Below are 20,351 nucleotides of genomic sequence, written 5' to 3'. Positions count from 1 at the left end.
AGCAGTTTTCCATTACATGTTTATGTGGCTGATTATTCTTAATCAAGAACCTACATTTGCCCAACCTCAGCAACATCATGGGTTTTTTTTGTTTGTTTTTTTCTTTTTTTTTCAGACTGTATCTCCAGTTTGTCAAGATAATTTGAACTTCTAGCCTATTCTCCAACACACTGACATTTCCACCCACTTTAAAGATATTTTAAGTTTTTTAGAGTGGCATTTCCTTCAGAGTTGGCCACTGAACCATGCAGCAAACATGTTGCCAAAGATGTGGGATTTGTTTCTCAGAGTTATGTAAACAGTATAACACAGCTAGGAAAAACTTCACTGTGCTTCCTTCTTTTGTCTATATCAATTGCCTGTCTGCACATCTCTGCTAGTACAAGTCTTTGGGAGCTTTGGGGCAGGGGTGCTTAGCATTTTCTTGCTATTTGCTGGCAATAGGTAAGGCTGAGATTTTATGGTGGTGCAAAACTCACAATATAGCACAAGGCTCCTTGAATGTTTCTAAAAATTTTTACCTGTGTGAGACCTTTGCAGAGATGTACTCATTTTTCAGTGGTTTAGTAGCCTGAAGTGCGTCTTGTAGTATGTCTTTAGTACAATTACAAGCCTTTAGCTTGCTTTTGAGGCCACTCAATGGCCTGTTACACTCACAAGAATTTATTTATTTACTAAATCTCTATTTAGATACACTCTTTGAGCCCTGCAGAAAGTGTTACTGTCTATAGACAGTATATTGATGTTTCTTTATTGTCTGTATCTAATTTTTCCCAAATATTAACAGAAGAAGGGTATATATACATATATATACATACATATACATACATATATATATATACATAAGGGTATATATACATACCACATATATAAAATATATATATGTATATACATACCACAAAGTGAAAAGAAACTCCACCTCTAATGCATGCAATGTTTTCCATCACTCACATGGAAAAGATGCATACAGTTTTTCAAAAACTCTTAGTGTAATTTTCTGTTGCTATTTAAATTGCAGATAATAATTTATTGTACTTTAAAAAAGTTAATACAATTCAGTTTAAGTCAGCGAGTAGCTTGTCTAGATATTTCAACCATTCTCCAAATTTCAGCCATCCCTGGAGGAAAAAAACACCAAGGGAAACCCAGGGTTGAAAAATTTTCAAGAACTTTATATTTCTGTGTGAAAGTAAAGAGTGAGGGAGACAAACATCCATTTACTTAAAGAAGAAAACACAGTCATTTACTCAAGAAGATATGCGAATGCAATCCCAGGAATACTGATTTGTGCCTTCCCACCCTGATCTGATGTTTGTCTTCTCGGAGCCCCCAGAGCCTGAAACCTCACCAGGACTCATCAGATGGCTACAGTCAAGCATAAACCGTATCCATTAACTCCCAGTTCTATAACAAAATGCCCGCTCTGAAGTCTTCCCTTGTATTGTTGATGGAAATGGCTCACCTGCAGCATGCTGGGGAGGACCCACTGGTACCCACTGAGGGAGAAGAGGTGGTTAAAGTGCACGGCTGTGTTGATGACTGTGGCAGCGTACTGCCTCAACAAGGCACTGTCTTCGGGGTGCAGGATCAGGGCACCGTTGAAGACGTTCAAGAACAGCATGATCTCATCCCCCCAGGGGAACTCGCTAGGCATGCCAAGGAACATCTCCTCTAGAAGCTTAATCCACAAGCTTTTCTGAAGAGTGTCAAGACCAAAGAGCTCTTTTCCAGCTGTGGGGGAGAAGAGGCAACAACAATGAACTCTGTCTACAACAGCGAGCCTCCCAACACTCCCATAGGCTAAAGGATTCTCCAGAGAACCCTTCCACAAGCACTGACCTTAGTTCTGCCTTTTCAAAGTGACCGCACCCATCCTGCACTCCTGCATGTGCCTACAGGGCTTGAGCCAACCACGATTAAAAACAAAACACATGAAGACTAAGACTGATGAACATCACACGGCAAATCTGCTCCCCTAGTTGGAAATTCTCTTCTTAAAAAGTGAAAGCAAATCTGAGCTTGTACATTCTTCTCACACAACCTGGATGGCTGCATGGATTTATGCTGAATTTTTATCCTTCAGGTGTCCCACACATTACAGGACATCGATGCATAGTTCCAATAATGCTTCTGAAAGCAAGTGTCTTTAGGGCCTGTTACAGAACTGGCCAATGTTTACCACTCTGCAACAGTGGCCTGTTTAATTCTCAAGTCAGCCTGGAAACTCTACTTGACTTTCAGATGAAAGTTCCTAAAAAGAAAGCTGTTTCTATATCTCCTACAGAGTCTGCCCGATCTTCATTTAGAGGCTGATGCTTCCACAAAGTGGATTTTGTGCTCTTCTTTTTATATGTTGTTATGCATAGTGGGGTGTTATGCACTTCCTGTGAACTGTGTTTCATACCTCTGGGTTTGAAAACACTGACCCAATGGCAGGATGCTTGTGTGGAACAAGCTGGCAACCGGAGTTCTTGAGTTCAGAGAAATCAGTGCAAGTACTCCCATGATAGTCACAGAAAAATTTAGGCTAGATGAGACAACCAAAGGTCCCTGACTCAGGCAAGATGAACTTCAAAGCTAATCAGGTGGCTCAAGCCCTTGATTGACTGATTCTACAAATCTCTGTGGATGAAGATTGCACTGCCTCTCTGTTTGTGATTGTAATGTAAAGATTTTTTTTTTTTTTGTCCAACTGTGATTTTCTTGTCTGTAATTTGTGTTTGCTGCCTCTTGTCCTATTGTTGCACATTTCTGAGAAGAGCCTGGCTGTTCTCACCACAATGCTGCTTTACTGGAAGTCTGCCATGAGGTGCCCTACCTCATGTCCAAGCCTTCTCTTCTTCAAACTGAAGAAGTCCAGGTTCTCGTATGACCTCTCCTCATAGGACAAGTGTCCTGGCTCACTAACCACCACAGCGGCCCTTCCTTAAACCCACTCTGGGGTGTCTCCTGCGTTCTGGTGAGTCCAGAACTAGACACAGTATTCCAGCTGTAGCCTCATGCATAATTTTAATACATAAATAGATTCTCATCTGGGTCCAAACAAAGTAACTTTGTCTAGAGATGCCTAACATAGCAAAGCTTTTTCTGCTGTTATGCTTACAAAGCAGCAGCTATGTATCATTTTCCCTAGGAAGAGATTTATCAGCCTTCAGTGATGCCACAAGCCTGTGTGTTTCTAAGGCAAATGAAGTTCTTCACATAAACCTTCTGGGCCCTATACAACCACCAGAAAAAAGCCATTAAAAGGCCGTACCTTGGGGATCATTGAAGAGTGAGAACTCAGCATCAATGGCACTTCGGGGAAATGAAGGCAAACGCAGCAGGTCTTCCTGAAGCATTGATACGTGTGACTGCTTGTGGGCAGTGGGGATTTTCTGGGTCAGTGATATGAGGAACAACACCCGCCCCACCTCTTCTAGTTTGCGGGTGAACACCTGGAAGAGAAAAAGAGACACGGATCAGTGTCAGTCTGGTCAAAAAGCTCTTTACAAAGTATGTACTTTTTTCTAGGTTAGCTTCCACAGCTTTCTCCAATGGTAAAGAGATTGCACTCAAATCCCAGAGGAACCTGCTGAAACTCAGAAAGCAAGTGCTGTGCCCTTCTGCTAGAATTTGCAATGACTGGTGGGTTTTAGCCCCACTCAGCAAAGATGGATTGTGTTCATAAAGGAGTTTTAACACCACTTTCCATTTCAGTCTTGTAGCAGACCCTGAATAGCTGTCAAATGTTTTGCAACTGTGCTGTCTAGTCTTTTGTAGATCAGTAGAAACTGCCTGTGTAAGCCCCAAGGTAATCAGAGGCAAACCAACTCCAAACTGAAACCCATACAGTTGCAGTTGCTCTCTGCAAGGTCTTAGACAATGGTCAACATCACGTCTGTTTTCTGGCTGGCATAATAAAACTTTTAATACCAAACATTTAAAGTTTAACCGCATTCCACTTCCTTTTTATTTCCTGCTTAGTGTCATCCTTTGCAGATATAGCTAGAGCAACTTTTTTCCCTACTTTTCCCTGTGCTACTGTGACAGGGACAGTTTTGCTTTTGTGGAAAACAAAGTATGCAGCTTCCTACAGATGGAGTGAATTCAATATTGTTGTCTTACTGTCTAAGGAAATGACACCCTCAGGGGTCTGAAGCACGTTAAAAGCACTGCCCTGACATTTTAGGTAGGGTTTAGTTCCTATGAGAGAGCTCCTGGAAGCTGCAGAACATTCGCAGGATCAGACAGATTATCAGGTCTTGAGGCTGGAAGATGGGAGGACAGTGTCTTTGTGAGACAGATTCTGCGCCAAATGCTCCTTCTCCAGCAGAGCTCTCTATCCACATGCAGCATGAGTGGAGGTTTTTAAAGGGAAAGGAAAGGTTTATTTACATGATTTGTTTCTGGGCAGAGGTGTTCAGTGACAGTAAGATACCTGCTTCTGAATGAGCTCTTGACCCTTTTCGGGATGCATCTGTACCAGGTTGAGCTGGGGAGAAACTGACCTCCGGAAAGGATAAATGTCACGGACATAGGTCTGCCAGGAAAGGAAACAATAAAGTGAATTTTAAACAAATGCAAATTGTAACAGCATTACTAGTTAGAACTAAATAAGAGGCCCTTTAGTCTTTTCAGAAACTTTTGGGCAGGGCCTTCCAGACACTGTGAAACATTATGTGAAGCTTTTCTGAGAAAGCTAGACGTGAATAATTTAAGAGCCAAGGGACTCCACTTCTGCCTCTCCCCTGTTCTGACAAACTCCCATCTTTCACCACACAACTAAATACCAGACATGTGGTGCCTGCATGTCTGAATTCTGCTTATGGGCTGCCTGTTCTCCTTTAGATAACCCTGATGTTTAAAAAGGGATGAGATGGAAAGGACAAAGTAATCAGTACCTGACCTTTGCCTTACCTTGTTGTAATGAATAAGATTCCATCGCTTATCCATTAAAAAGTAATGAGAAGACTGTGTTTCAGGTATGTTAAAAAACTCCAAACACTCCTGAAGGGGAAGGAAAAGAAACATCCTATTACTTATTCGTTATCTTGTAGAAAGACCTCAATATCCAAAATATGAATATCCAGCTAATAATGTATAAAGGCATAAACCTACTAGGCTCTCACTCTTTTGGCATTAATTCTTAATTTCTTTTTAATCATGAAGTACATTAATATGTTTGTGACAATCAAGGCATGCTGTTATCACAGTCCTGAAGACCAATTTACTTATTTTGATGTCTTCATATTGCATGTATTTGCCTGGCCATATGACCCATATTGGTATTGCAGCTTCCATTTCTATACTACATATTTATCAAGTTTTAGAGGCAGGGGACGTACAGAAACATTGCAGTTCAGAACTTCCAAAGCACTGAGGTGCATGTTTCCCATCAAAACTTAATGTTGGACAAACCTGAGTCTTTTATAAGTCTGTTTCTTATGTAGTTCACATATAATGTCATCCAGGACAAAAGGGAAATGACCTCACAACTCCTAAATCCCAACATATCATTCATCATGGCTAATGAGTCATCATTTCTGCTCTTTCTAATCCTGATCATCCTGTTTAGTGTTGATAAAACCAAAATTTCAATGATTTATGTATTTATCCAGGGATAATATACAGCAAATACCCAACAAGATGCATTGTATTCAAATGTACTTGCATTTGTGGGGCTTTGGCTGGCTATGAGGTCAGGGTGTTTCTATTGCCCTTTAATATGGGATTCTGTTTTCTTGCAACCAAGATCTCCTCATAAGAAGACAGAACTGCCTGTCACAACAAGGTGTCTCCCCTGACACTGAACCAGGAAGATCAGGCAGAATGTATAGCTGGCATACAGGTATGTCAGGTAAATGTACTATTGAGCAGTTTGTCCAGTTCGAAAACTCAATCCTACCTTCAGAAGGGCTTCAAACTGTGTGTCCTCATGGACTGGTAACTGAGTTGGGATGTCGCACTCATTCTGTCCATGTACGACAAGGGTCTTTGTGCCTAAAAGAAGAAAAGTAGAGGTACTCTTCCTGGGCTTTTACTTACTTCAGTCTCAAAAGACTGCCCACATAGGATAAGCACTATTTAAAATTCATTCCCGGGCAGACAGACAACGTCAGTCCTGCCTGGAATACGTTATGCAATGTTAGCACAGTCTCGTACTTCTACAGTAAATGAGACATCGATCTGTTCCTAAAACATAGAGCTGGTGACTTTAGCAGCAAATCAACTCTGGGGAAGGAACAGGCATAAAAGGTCAAATCTGTTTTTCAGCAAGAAATCTCTTGCTTACTCATGAAGTCCTAGGCTCACAGCACACCCTTCTTGGGCTTTCTTGAGACTTAAATGATAGGTTGCATTAAATCAAACTGAGTCTGAATGGTACAGTCCTAAAAGGATCTTCCTGCCAGTCTTTCACAGCCCAACTGGCACAAAGCCCCACGTTGAAATACCTGTTCTCATTCACCTTCTGTTTGCTTCTTTCAGAGCTCTTAAAGCCGTCTTCTGAATCTCAAGGAATGAGAGGTGGAATTTACTGACTGAATCCTCAACTGAAGGAAAACTGACTTAGAAAATGCAGCCATTTGTAGCAGGTCTGATCCAGTTCTGACAGATCTCCCTATTAGTAGAGGGTGGTTGTAAACTTGGAAGTGTAGTAGATGTAAAGACTCTTTTCTTATACCTGGCATTGAGGCAGTCACCAGCAGTTTCACTTCACACTGTTCCTTCTTCATAGTCTGTTTGAGATCCTTGAAAAAAAGGCCTTCAACATAACCCACCACTTCCCAAAGGAAGGTCAGTGTTGCAGAAATGGCATCCATGCCCCACTCACATGGAGTGCGTACAAAATACATGATCAATCCCACCTGCAGGTAATAAGAGTACCAGGTAATATGTATTCTAACTGTGCAGGGCATTGTATAAACACAGAACAAGATCATGATTCTTCTGCCTTTCTTCACTCGGGGTAAATTCATTAAACTTAGATCCTGAAAGTTTACACATACTGCAGAACAATCTGCCTCTACTATTCTTCCTTTTTTTTTTTTTTTTTTTTTTTTTATATAGAAGATGGGGAGTGGGGACAAAAAGGGCAATTACAGCCCAGCCTTAAAAGACATTGTAGATGAGGAAAAGGGAGAACATCTGCAATAAGAGACTTCTTTGCCTTATGCTCTGATGTGCTGCCACACAGACACCTGACAAACACTGGAAGGCTCCTGGAGCAGCATACATCTTGTCTGTTTTTTCATCTCTTAACTGAAAGAACTGCAGCAAATGCATTTTCCACAATCATAAAAGAAGCTCCTAGTTTTATTCCAAAGGGACTGTCCAAAAGAAAAGCATTTTCTGAATGAAAATTAAGTAAAATAATTAAAGGTTTCCAGCATTATGACCCTCCTATTGCTTTACAACTCAGCATCTATGATTTAACTCAGAAATTCACGACAGGAAGTCTAGAGGTTTAATAAAAAGGTAAAGGTTCCTCTTCCTATAAGGAATAAAAAGCTGATGTAAGGCCGGTATTCTGCATCTACAGCCAGAAGCAGATAGGAATCATAAATGAAAAGACACAGAGCATTTTTTTTCTTTGCAGATTGTGGCATTAATTTTTTACGACACATGCAGATAGAGGTGAGATTACGAGCTGCACAGTTTACTCACAAGCTACTCACCAAATAGTTAAAGAGGATATGAGATGTCTGCGCAGGGAAGTCCCCAATGTTCAACAAAAGCTTCCTTAACATATACATCAGCTCATCCTAAAAGAAGAGCAAATGTTTTCTTTCCATCACAAAATGGAAAATAGATTTCTCCACTTGTCTTCCCCAGCTTTGTTACCTCCCATTTTTCTGCATCCCTTTGTTCAGTTCTGTCTGTTGGTGCGTGAAGTGGCACTCTATGCTTGTGACTGTTCCTACATTTCCCAAAATAATACCCAGGGCACAGCACCCGGGTCAACATCCTTATATTCGTCCTTATATCCTTATATTTCATTTTAAAAAGGCCAATACCTCCTCCTGCCTCCTACTGCCATTTGTCCTGACTGTAGCATCCTGATTCTATGCTCCCCTCTCCCTGTAATAATACTAATTCTTGCTTACCACAACAAATGGCTGCCTAGATAATCTTGCTGAGACACTGTGAAATCTAGCACAGCTCAACTCAGTAACTGTGGTTGCTGGGTAGGAGATCAGGGCAGAATCTAACACTACTTCTTTTAGAAGCTGCTTTCTTTAATGCAGACTAATTAATTTCTTAAGGTGGGGAGGAAGGCAGGTAGAAGGGAAAGAGTTTCACTGTCAGCCAAGGACAGACAAACAGAGAGACAAGGCCACGAGACCTTTGAGAAAAAAATGAACAGGATGGCATGGGTGAAGGTAATATGGCCTGTTTTTGATAGAAAGGGTTGTGCTTCACTAAGCCTCTGTTCATGGCTAGGCTCAGAGCAAGTCACATCCTTAGCAGGGGTAAATGAGCTGTGCCCCATTTACATCAGTGGACAGTGCCTGAAGCCAACTGATGATATGGCCTAAAAGACTTTGAGGCACATTATAATTGCAGATGTTCTTCTCCAGATACTACCCACAGAGGTATTTTGCTTGCAGCTGTTCTCCCCTGCTCTAAGCGATGTACAAGGCCAATGGGGAGAAGAGGAGTTTACCTGTCGGTTGCTTATTGTGAGCTTCTCAAGGAAATGGCGCAGGACTGTAGAGGGGTCTTCAATTAAGCAGTTCCACAGGACCTGCTGAGCAACAGCACTTACTGTAAAACAGAAAGAAAACACAGTCAGAACTCTCTCCCTTAGAAAAGGCTTGAAATGGTGCACTTAGATGCAAATGTTCCTAACCTTCTACTACGACTAGCATTTTTGTACTGAAATACACAGGAGCTGCTTTGAGGCACTAGGATTCTCGTTCACCACTGCAGTCATTTGAAAAAAAGTCTAATAACAGAATTGTAGGGGTTGGAAGGGACCTCTGGAGATCATCAAGTCCAACCCCCCTGCTAAAAGCAGGTTCCCTACAGTAGGTTGAGCAGGAAAGCATCCAGGCAGGTCCTGAATTTCTCCAGAGAAGGAGAAACTCTTTTACACTGTAAAGAAGTTCTTATGCATGTTTGTGTGGAAATTCCTGCGTTTCAGTGTCTGGCCATTGCCTCTTGTCCTATTGCTGCCTTTCCTAAATTCTGATGATAGGATAGGAATCACTTCAGCTCTGTAGTCATAAAAATAATAAAGAAATAACTGTTTGGATTCACAACTCCATATGGGCAAATATGTCAATTAAAAAAAAATAATACATATATATACTTTTCTTCATGCATGGAAACGCCACCTCATGGTGATTCACTGAGTGACTTTATCTGTTATTAATGGATAGTGTTAGATAGTCGGCAGGGGATTATGTTGATGATCAACTCCCCAAAGTGTAATTAATCGTAGCCCTGTGAAGATTAACAACAGCTGAGAATTATTCATTGTTTTGTTTTCAGTGCTCAGTTCTTTGTCACAAAATGACATATTATTTAGGTGGCTGGCTACACCCACCCACAACGGAATAAAGAATGTGACAGAAAGTTAAGTGTGCAATCAGCCATCATGATGGGTGATAAGAAAGGAAGAGCAACAGTCCACCATCTGTAAACATTTAAGAGAAACAAATACAGAAGAACCTATTATTACTTTACAAATACATCACAGACCGTAAACAAAATGTTAGAACTGTGTACAGCTGGATTTCCACTTGTCATTGGATCAAAGAAATATTGGTGGGAATAGGCTTCAGGACGTCTCTAGTCCAAGCCCTGCTTGGAGCAAGACTGTCACCAACACCAGATTATGTCAACCACAGCTTTGTCTAGCCAAGGGTTGATAGCTGCTGTGGAAGGAGATGGATGGAAATTCCACGGAGACTGCACTATGCTCCTGGTAGACAAGTTCTTTCCTAATTTGCATCCTGAACCTCACAAGCTACAACCTGTGTGGTAGAGTTTCTCCGTTTCCTTTCATTACACAAAACAAGCCCAGTTTCCACAATCACTCCTCACAGAACACCTGTTTTAGGCCTCTTACTGTCCTGGTATCCCCTTGCTAGATCTTTTCCAGCTTCCCAACATCCTTCTTGAACTGGGAGCCTTTTCAGGGTCCCAAAAGATAGCAAATATCATTGAGCAAAGGAGAAAAAGAGCCTACAAGATCACATTTCTGTTTTCCACCCATTTGCAACTAGTTTGTGAGGACTGAAAAGGTTATTCATAAGCTTTGTAACAAATATATACACTTATAACATTCTACTAATAGGAAACATGAACTATGAGCAAATACAAGGTACTATTACACCTGTTCCCACTTTAGTTATGGGACCTAACAAATGAAAATATTTTAAGTGCTGGCAGGTTCTGCCACTCCTAGGCAAGAATCACTTGAAGTGTAATCTAGGTCAGTACCAGCTACTCCATCCTCCCGGACTTCTCCGTCTTCCATCAGATGGACAATGGGGAGCACTGCTGCACAGATGCATGCTGGAAACACAGCCTGAGGTGGTTGTGGCATGTGATGGTTCGGAGTATGCTCTGTAGTGTGTTCTTCATCTGGAGCAGTAAGAAGAGTAGAAGGTAAGTGTCCATGATAAGCTGTGACACTGCACAGGCAGGCCAGATAAAAATTTATGTTAGGTGCTGAACAAACGGAAAAAAATGATAAGCTGCCTGGTCACTGTGCAAGCACAGCAGCTTTACTGTTCATCTCCAAGAAGAAACAGCATCTCCAGTAAACTTCTTGTTCAAGAATTTTTATTGTCGATATTATCTTTACTAATTTATATTTCTTTTCTTCTAGACATTACATTTTCCTTTTTTATGAAATCTCATTTCATTACCGTTTTTTGGCCAATATGGTCTCCAAGGCATGACTCAGTGAAAATGAAACATGAAAAGTAAGGGAGGACATTGTGACAGGAAGAATTAATAAAATAATGCATGGCAGTAATTTATTATAAAGAGTTCAAGCCTGAAAATACATTCAGCAAAAGAAAATGTCATCAGCTTTAAAGGTTAGCAGGAAAGGCTTCCAACGAGTGAAATCCTAGGAAAGTATACTCCAAAGCGAAGTCAACCCACCTTCTGCACTGACTGCTGAGCGCACTGACCAGACAGAGCCACGGCGGAAGGAATAGTTCCTATGAGATGTACTGGAGGTGCAGGAAGGACTCACAGAGAGACGGCGGGAGGCCAGGTTGGCAACTTCTTCTACTGACAAAGAGAATGGGAAATGTCAATCGAGATCTAGCTGACAGACTTTAGGGAGCTTTCTGAAGGAGAGCACTTGCAACCAAACTGGCACATTGAAATTTCAAGTCAGGTAACACTCAGAAGGAACAATTTCAAATCTATAAAGAGCAGGTAGGCAATTTGCTTATGCTTTGAGAAACAGCTGAATATTGCTCCATAAGAGTGTTCAGTGCTTTGGTGAGTCACATTTTAACTTGCTTCTCTTCATCTACATCCTATTACCCACCATGGTTGGTGGTGCTTAGTTTTTCCTAAGAATTGTGAATTCTGCTCACATACTTCCCAATGTATGTTTAGATCCAGACACCAGTGTAATTACCTAATTGCATATGCCTTGTAATGACTTCAATAACATCTTTGTGCTCTCTTAGCTTGAAAATCCTCACCCATAGACTAAGTTTTCAGGGCACAACTCATGCCATGTAACTTTAACCATCTGAAACTTTAGTAATGAGTTTGAGCTGGTCATCTAGACCCTCCCCTCTAGATACTATAAAGACAGAAAATTCTGGAGGCAGTTCAGTCTGTCTTAAGCTACGTGTCTTAGGACAAATACCGCCAAATACTCCCACCTTTTAATTATCAATGGATTAAAGTTAAGAAAAAAAAATCATTCTTTTTGTCCCATATTCTCACTGTGTTAAAATCAGACCTCCCAAAATGCTGGGAGCTTTGATATATTAAGAGCTCTGAAGTTACATTGATTCTGGCTGAGGGGGAAAGGGGTAAGTGGGGCTCAGGACACAGTGAGTGTTCAATATATCTCAGGTTTTGTGGTTTTTTTTTTTGCATTTATTTTTAGTTATGATTTTTTCTCAGTCACTTAGACCCTTCAACAAATGAGTGTGGCTACTCACCACCTTTACAGAGGTATTAAACTGTGGTAGTACTTGCGCTTGCTCTGAGGTGGTGAGCACACCAAGGCAAGGAATTTCCTAGCATTAATGATTTTCCTGGATGTCACATCCCCAAGCAGTGCTGTATGTTGGTGGCAGGTGCTCCCTGGTTCCTGGAAGGCTTTTCCTGGCCCTGGAGCACACCTTCTTCTTCCTGCTCTGAGCTCGGTGTGCAGGTTGGCTCATAGCAGGCCTCCTGAGTGATTGGGATGGCAGTGATGAGACTGGCTTCCCGACCCAGGCGCTTCTTCTCTTCCTCCTGCTGCAGGTTTTTTAGGATGTGCTCTGCTCGCTGATGGGAACGTGACACTGCTCTGGCTGAAAAGGACTTCTGTCAGGAAGAAACGAGAAGAAGCACAGCCTGAAGCTGTTGGTTAAGATGCATGCATCCTAGGTTTTTCACTAGGGTCCTCAGTGACATTCAGCAACCCAGTTTGTAAATACAAATCAAAACAGCTCTAGTTGCACCAGGTGCTATGTCTATAACAAGCCTTGGTGCCAACCTCTCCCACGAGGAACCCCACAAATTGGCACATAGGAAACTGTCAGACAGTTCAAGTGAACTAATTCTTTGGGGAGATAACAGCTGTCTGCTCCTAAGATCTGACTTACTGTCTCTCACAGGCACGTGTTATACAGTACAGTGCCCCACTGAACAAACAGACAGAAAAGACTTACTCTCATGTAGAATGATGACAAGAAAACTCAGTTTAGGCCACATCTTTTGGTTTTAGTTCCCTCCATGCCCTTACTGAGAAACAGCAATACTCACCCTCATGATATAGAATCATAGAATGGTTTGGGTTGGAAGGGACCTTAAAGATCATCCAGTTCCAGCCTGCTGCCAGGGGCAGCAACACCTCCCACCAGATCAGGCTCCTCAAAGCCCCATCCAGCCTGGCCTTGAGCACTAGCAGGGATTGGGCATCCACAGCTTCTCTGGGCAACCTGGGCCAGTGCCTCACCACGTTCATAGCAAAGAATTTCTTAATGTCTAGTCTTTATCTCCCCTCTTTTAGCTAAAAGCCATTACTCCCTGTCCTGTCACTAGACCCGCTGACATATAGTCCCTCTCCTGCTTTCCTGTAGACCCCCTGTAGGGACTGGAAGACTGCTATAAGGTCTCACTGGAGCATTCTTTTCTCCAAGCTGAACAACCCCAGCTCTCCCAGCCTGTCTTCATAGGAGAGGTGCTCCAGCCATCTGAGCATCCTTGTGGCCTCCTCTGGACCCGCTCCAGTAAGTTCCTGTCCTTATATTGGGGGATACAGATCTGCTTATGTCTGGCAGTCCCAGATATCTCTGCTTACCGACTGGTCTTCATTTATAGGGTCTTGCACACTCCCGCTGCACTGAGGAACCCAGGGGGGATCAAACATTGGCACAGATGGCATCCCCAGGACGGGGGAAGGCAAAGTGAAGTTTATACTTGGAGGAGGGATCTAAACAAAGCCATAAAAGACATTTTGTATGACAGCATACTAATACTAATGTCTGTAGTGCTAATTAAATATGAGTACAAGTACCCAAGACATTAATTACCTCTGCAAAGTATTCCCAGCTCTGCATTTCACTACAACATAAGACTGTACAACAGACAGATTTCTTTTTCTCTGGTGTTTATCTTGACCCCATTATGCTTCTCCCATTTTTAAACAGGAGTTCTACACATCATCTCCCCCTCTGGTGTGACTTACATGATGATTTCTTTCTCTAAACTGATTTTGAGGCAATTTCATGGCAGCATGTCACAACACGTCTACCCCAGAAGACAAACCACACATGGCAACGTTGTGTTTCATGTGTCCTATCTACCTTAAAGATCTGTTGTGCTCCTTCTTCCATCCTTGGCCAGACTTGATATCTAAACCTCCAGAGAGTGTGAAATTTGAGAATGGCATTCAGTCTTTGCACTGTCTCTGGGTGATGAAATTCGGACATCAGCATGTCAGAAACAGCCTCTGGCACTTTCACAGCACACAGCAGGAACATGGCAGCTGCAGGGAGAGAACATCTGATCATCTGTTTTGCTTATTACTGTGTTTATCTGGCAGGAAATTTTGCAGCTGTATAAACTCCCACCAGAAAGAAACTTTGGCTCCAAAAATAAGATCAGCAGTCTACCAGGCTTAGCAAAAATTGTACTGCTTCATGAAACCAAGCATGTGTGATTCTACCTTTTGGAACCTTGCAGCATTATCTGTGCAATGTTTTTTAAAAGTTCTGTCAAACCTGCTTTTAAAATAAAATACAGCTTTGCTCTTCTCACTAACATCTCAGTCATGAGTGGTTTAAAGTAAGAAGCATCTCCTGAATAGCAGGACTAATTCAGTTTGGCTTTCTAAAATTTTATTTCCGAGTGCCTTCTGTGATGGTTAGTAAAGACTGGTTTAAGAGCTCAGCCTTTCCCTCAGCGCAGGAGGCAGTGGCCCAACAGAAGGCTCACTTGTCTATTTTCATGGGATAAAAACAAAAACAAAGGTTCTTAGCTAGCTAAGCACCATGCAATGACTGCAATCTGCTCAAAGACAAAATTGAGTTGCTATATATTGGGAAGCAAAGGACAAGATCCCAATGGAAGACAGCACAACAGAAGTTGAACTGGCCCATAGTTGCTTCAGTAAAGCATATTTGAATATAAAGAGACATAGCCCAACTCCAGCCTTGTGGAGGCCAATTAATTTAGATGTGTATCTGAGGGGCACTGAGCAGGAACCAAAGGAACAGTGCAGTGCTGCTGTGGGAGTTTTGTGGGTGTCAGCACCCACGGCTTCTTTGTACGACAACTAGCTTACCACAGAAAGACTGGAGGCAATTTGTCTAGATTTGGTGACAATTCCTCCCCACAGCAGAAGGAGGACATTTGCCATCTTGTTTGCCTCACCACTTATTCAGAAGGTGCAAGGCACGAGAGCTGTGCTAATGGGAGGCAGTCAGAAGACATGAAAAAGGACACAGCTGCTCTTTGACTGCTTAGGTCCCGCCTTGCACTGCAGAGGCTCCTGGTTCTGCTCCAGCATCATGCTCCAAATCTGCAGGGCCCCTCCTGTTTCACCATCTCACAGAACGTTCTGCTCTTCACTGTTTTAACTGCATCCATGTCGGGTCTTAGTAGGGCAGATGTGAAATTGTGAGCTCATGCTGAAAGCTTTCCATACCCCCAGAAAATAAATACATCCCGGAATGGGGTCAGTAGATGGTGCTGTTGTCCAGTAACATGGAAGTTTCTTTTACCCAGCTTGGGGATAGAAATATTGTGAGTGTTCAGGTCTGCCCTTGATGAATGATTTATGCTGGGGCTTAAATCACTCTTGCTAACAGGACAGCTACCTACAGACCCTCAAATGGATTTTAATCCTCCCTTCACGGAGGGGAAAAGGAGCAAGATGTACCTAATAGGCTGTATTAGAGGAGCAGCCAGCCAGCACTCCTCAGAAAGAGCAGCAAAGCTTTATTACCTTCTCTGTGAGCCCAAGTAAGGTTTTGATACAGGAAAAAGAATAGTCAAAATTATTCCTCCAGAAAGGAGCTGAAGGGGGGGAAAGGAGTGCAGCCTCAGGCAGCTTGTTTCTCTTTATTTTGCCGCTCTCTATTCCTGTTTGCACATTTGGCCCCATGTATTGGGTTTACATGGTGAGGCGTTGGTAGCGGGGGGGCTGCAGTGTGGTCTCTGTGAGAAGAGACCAGAGGCTGCCCCTGTGTTGGACAGGGCCAGTTCCAGCTGGATCCCAGATGCAGCTGCTGCTGGCCAAAGCTGAGCCCGTGAGCTGGTTAAGCCCCTGTGAAAATGTATTTAAAAGGGAAAAAAATGCTGTGCAGCAGCTGCAAAAGAGAAGATTGAGAAATAACAGGAGAAAAACAACCCTGCAGACCCCATGATCAAGCGAAGGAGGAAGAAGTGCTCCAGGCATCAGAGCTAAAGTTCCCCCTGCAACCCGAGGGGAAAACCATAGTGATGCAGGCTGCCCCCCTGCAGCCTGCGGAGAGGAGCCCACGCTGGAGCAGCCCGTTCCTGAAGGACTGCACCTTGTGGTACCGACCCATCCTGGGGCAGTTCTTGAAGAACTGCAGCCCGTGGAAGGACCCATGTTGGAGCAGCTCATGAAGGACGGCAGCCCATGGGAGGGATCCCATGCTGGAGCAGGGGAAGAGCGTGAGGAGGGAAGAGCAGCAAAGTGTTATGAACTGATGTCAACTCAATTCCCCATCCCCCTGCACTGTTCAGGGAGGAGGAGGATGTAGAAGAATCAGGAGTGAAGATGAGTCTAGAAAGAAGGGGGAAGTGGGGAGGTGTTTGCAGTTCTCGGTATCCTAATCTGTTATTAAATGGCAGTAAAATAAATTAATCTTCCACAATGCAAGTCTCTTTTGCCTGTGACAGTAACTAGTGAGCAAACTCCATCCTTATCTTGACCCTCATTTTTTTTCCTCTGTTATTTTCTCCCCTTGCCTTGCTGAGGAGGGGGAGTGAGAGCATAGCTTGGCGGGCATCTGAGGCACTAAAGAGGACTGCAGTGGGTTAGCTTTGTCTGGTCTCTCACTGAGATAAAAGCTCTTTAATGAGAGAAAAATAAAGGCTGCATGTGGTAGCTAAAAGAAAAAAAGATGTATTCTCTACTCCCCATAAGCAGGTGATGTCCAGCCACTTTCTGGGAAGCAGAGCCTCATGGCTGTTGCTTCAGAAAACAAATGCCTTCATAATGAATGCCCCCTGCTTCCTCCTTCTTTGTTTTAGCTTTTACTGCTGAGCACAACATCGAATGATATGGAATAACAGACCTTTTGGTCAGTTTATGTCAGCTGTCCTGGCTGTGTCCCCTCCCAACCTTTTGACCACCCCCAGCTTGGTTGGTGACTTTGCTGGAGGCAGAGGGTTGGAGAGACAGCCTTGGTACTGTGAGAGCACTGCTGAACAGTAGGCGAAATTTATGTGTCATCAGCACTGTTCTAGCCACAAATGCAAGGCACAGCACTATAGGGGCTGTAATGAGGAAAGCTAACTCCAACCCAGCCAGACCCAATACACCTGGGAAACGCAAAGGGAAAGGGAAGAGCACAGAGAAGGCCCATGGGCTGAAGAAGTGCACTGTGTAGTGGAGGAGCAGATAGAAAGTGAAGGAACCAGAACTGATGAAGAACACTGAATGCAGATTCAAACAATGGACTTCAGGGCAGAATTTATTGCTGCCTGTGGAAAACAAAGGACTGGTAAGCTAGATGGAAGTGTGAGGGAGAAAGGAGAGAAGTCTGAGAACACTTCAAAGCTCTTGCATGGCCAGCAGCTTTTGATAAAAATACCCATAATTTAATCTCCACTGTAAAAACATCTGTTGTGGCCCCCTCAGGTGTACAAATGTGTGGAAAATGGTAGTATTTAAGCTATTTGCTTGGGTGGGTACTGGGGGAAGAGAAAGGTAGAATTTGAAATTTGTGGGAGACTGGCTCAGATATGTATTTAATTGCTTTAATTTGTGGTTTGTTTAAGAAATCTGTGTCTTGCATTTGAGCCATGTTCACTGTTTCTAGGGTTGTGGCCCATGATCTCTGAACATCTGACATTAGCATACATTGGCTAAGAGTATTTGGACAGGACAATAAAACTAGAAGGGACCTCCCAAGTCACATCATCTAATTCCTTTCACAAACTATTGAACCTGAGTGCATTTGCTCTCTTTCCTGGTGGCTAGAAATCTTGTTTTCCAGCTGAAAGAAGTCATATTCATCTTTATGCTACCATGGCTTATACATTTCTTCCTCCTTGCCAGGTCTACTGTATTTATGCAAAGCAAGTGTATTGCCTCTCAGTCTTCACCTCAATCAATCAAATAAATACCCTTATCATATAGATTCTTCATTCTTCCTCCTGTCCTCACAGTCTTTCATTGTACCTGTCCATGCAAATGTCTCTTTCTTCAGTGACTGGAATTGTGCCCGAATGTGCTGTGCTCTAGGTAATTGTATGATATGCTTTACGACAGCACCAATACTTTTTATCTCCAAAAAAATACCTTTGTGGAAGCATTTATTGCTTCCACATCTGAATTCTGCTTGGTAACTCACAGTCGTCCTGTGGCCAACTGATACACACTCTGAACTCCTCTGCATGTCTATCAGTTCCATGGGAAAAGATCCAAACTCATAACAGAAAATTCACTGCTAGTTTGTAAAGACAATATTACATTTTGTAGTAAGAGATTTCATCCCCTTTTTGGAATTGCTTTTCTAAGGTAACACACTATATGTGATATTCTGATGTTCTTCGGTCTTAAAAATGCCTCTCAGTTATGTGCCATCAGCAAATATCTGCACAATCTAATACCAAGAGGGAATGTAAAATTTAAACGCCATACCATACGACTACCCATTAAGAAACACTGCTGTTTCCATGCAACAGGAGAATTTTTCTCTCAGCACAGCAGAAGTAGCTGTGACAGTTCCACTTCCATTCCGTTTCCTAGTTTTTGCAGCAGCTCTCAAATGGTACTAACAATTTCCATGAGGCAACATACCAAATACTTCAGTAAACTCTGGCCAGATTATATCACTGTTTCCTCTGCCTAGAAACCCTAGAGACACAAATCACCAATATTATTTCTCTTATCATCGACCACAACCAGGGCTGTGCGGATTGTCTTCCTTCTGTCTTCCTTCTGACCACCTCTTTTATACAGAGCACAAAAGTATGTGGTCTATGAAAACCAAACAGCCATCAGGAAACCCTTGGTGTCATTAAGACTTCCTCCACTAGAAAGCTGTCTTGCAAGGCCCTGTGACCTGCTGTGAGTTGATCTGTCTGGCTAGCCACACTAACTGATTTGGTTCCCTTACCTGCTGCTCCAGCCATGTGCTCATCCACACTGAGAAGAAGCTCCCATGCTGCAGGCTGTATGTCCCCATACATCTCTTCTGTGAGGATAGGAGCTGCTTTGATTAGCAGTGACAAAGGTGCAGGGGAGAGGCTCATTACCTGGGGAAAGAAAAAACAAATGACAACAAAAAAAAAGCTGTGCCTTACAGCTGAGCTGTATAATCTATCCCCAGTGAACAATACACTCAGTAAAATTTAAAAAACAACAACAAAAAAGCACACCCTAGTTTTGGACTGCACATTACTCACTGATTGCTTCTAGTTTCAGCCATTTCAGATAATGTTCCACAGAAAAATGTTGCTTTTAGCCTACACTAAAACAGCAGTGTTTGCAAGCTAGTTCCATCTCTGATGCTAGTGACGTATGTCAACAAAGCATGGAGAAAGAGGACAAAAAGCAAGCAAAACTCTTCCAAGGTGATGCACAAACAGTGATATATACCCATGAAAATCCCACAGACAACCAAGAAAAGGCCTGTGAACAGCCCATTGCTTCTTCAGGAACATGGAACAAGAAAGAACATAGGAAATTACTGCTGTACACTGGCAGGTGGTTTCTAAACGTATTTGTGGATTCATTTTTATTTTTTGTATCCCCAATCTTGATGCACTTATCTCCATGGGAATCCAGAGATGCTGATTACCATTTAATGGAGCTACAAGTTTAAAGGACTTTTTTTGACAGGAGTTACCTCAAGAGGCTTAAATTTAGCATTACCCAGCTGGGGAAAACATGCAGGGCTGAATTAATCAATATTCAGCAACGACAATTCTTTCCTTCACACAGGCTTAAAGATCCATACATATTTTCCTTCCTGCTGCAGTTTGAGCTGACATTTATGTAGCAATCTCCCCAACCAGCATATGGCCCAGTCAGTACCTGGTGCCTGATATATTTTAACATTCCAGAGTCCTTCTTCCCTTCCAAGTTGATATCGATCACTCTCTTTTTTAGGGAGGGAGTTCTGAGGCATGACTTGTCTGAGCACTGAAAGGAAAAAAAAAAAAAAAAAACCACAAAAAAGAAAGTCGAGTTCACATTTTGATTTCCCAAAATTTAGAAAGGGAGATCACAGATAAAAGAAATTTCCATGCACTAGAAGCTGCCCAGTACCAGAGGTGCAGTACAAAGCCTTCTCCAGTGCTAGCAACATGCCTGGTATCAGTGAATGAGATGGTATATCTTGTCCCATTTTCTTCTCTTTTTAACATTGCTTTTCCCATTAAAAGCTTAAAGCTGTGGCCTGTGAACCAAATCACGAATGTGAATATGCTTTGTGTAATCTTCACAGGTGGTACAACCAAGTATTTTA

At 42.5% G+C, this 20,351-nt stretch overlaps 1 protein-coding gene across 3 annotated transcripts in view; it reads right to left on the bottom strand.

Annotated features, from left to right (window-relative positions):
- The window catches only part of UNC80 (unc-80 homolog, NALCN channel complex subunit), a gene marked incomplete at both ends in the record, with an annotated part of 126,623 nt that overhangs the window by 36,278 nt on the left and 69,994 nt on the right, over window positions 1–20,351 (bottom strand). For all 3 annotated transcript variants that reach the window (XM_084289645.1, XM_084289644.1, XM_084289646.1), the window contains 15 exons: window positions 1,463–1,731; window positions 3,257–3,437; window positions 4,421–4,522; window positions 4,900–4,989; window positions 5,888–5,982; window positions 6,665–6,848; window positions 7,659–7,745; window positions 8,648–8,748; window positions 10,432–10,575; window positions 11,104–11,235; window positions 12,315–12,501; window positions 13,481–13,612; window positions 13,986–14,167; window positions 18,999–19,137; window positions 19,919–20,026. In XM_084289645.1, coding sequence (XP_084145771.1) covers window positions 1,463–1,731; window positions 3,257–3,437; window positions 4,421–4,522; window positions 4,900–4,989; window positions 5,888–5,982; window positions 6,665–6,848; window positions 7,659–7,745; window positions 8,648–8,748; window positions 10,432–10,575; window positions 11,104–11,235; window positions 12,315–12,501; window positions 13,481–13,612; window positions 13,986–14,167; window positions 18,999–19,137; window positions 19,919–20,026 — 2,133 coding nt within the window. The remainder of the gene's footprint in view (window positions 1–1,462; window positions 1,732–3,256; window positions 3,438–4,420; window positions 4,523–4,899; window positions 4,990–5,887; window positions 5,983–6,664; window positions 6,849–7,658; window positions 7,746–8,647; window positions 8,749–10,431; window positions 10,576–11,103; window positions 11,236–12,314; window positions 12,502–13,480; window positions 13,613–13,985; window positions 14,168–18,998; window positions 19,138–19,918; window positions 20,027–20,351) is intronic.

The sequence above is a fragment of the Netta rufina genome (genome assembly GCF_964035555.1).
Source record: "Netta rufina genome assembly, chromosome: 6".
In the NCBI taxonomy this organism is placed as follows: Eukaryota; Metazoa; Chordata; class Aves; order Anseriformes; family Anatidae; genus Netta; species Netta rufina.
This window is presented reverse-complemented; position numbering and strand designations above follow the sequence as displayed.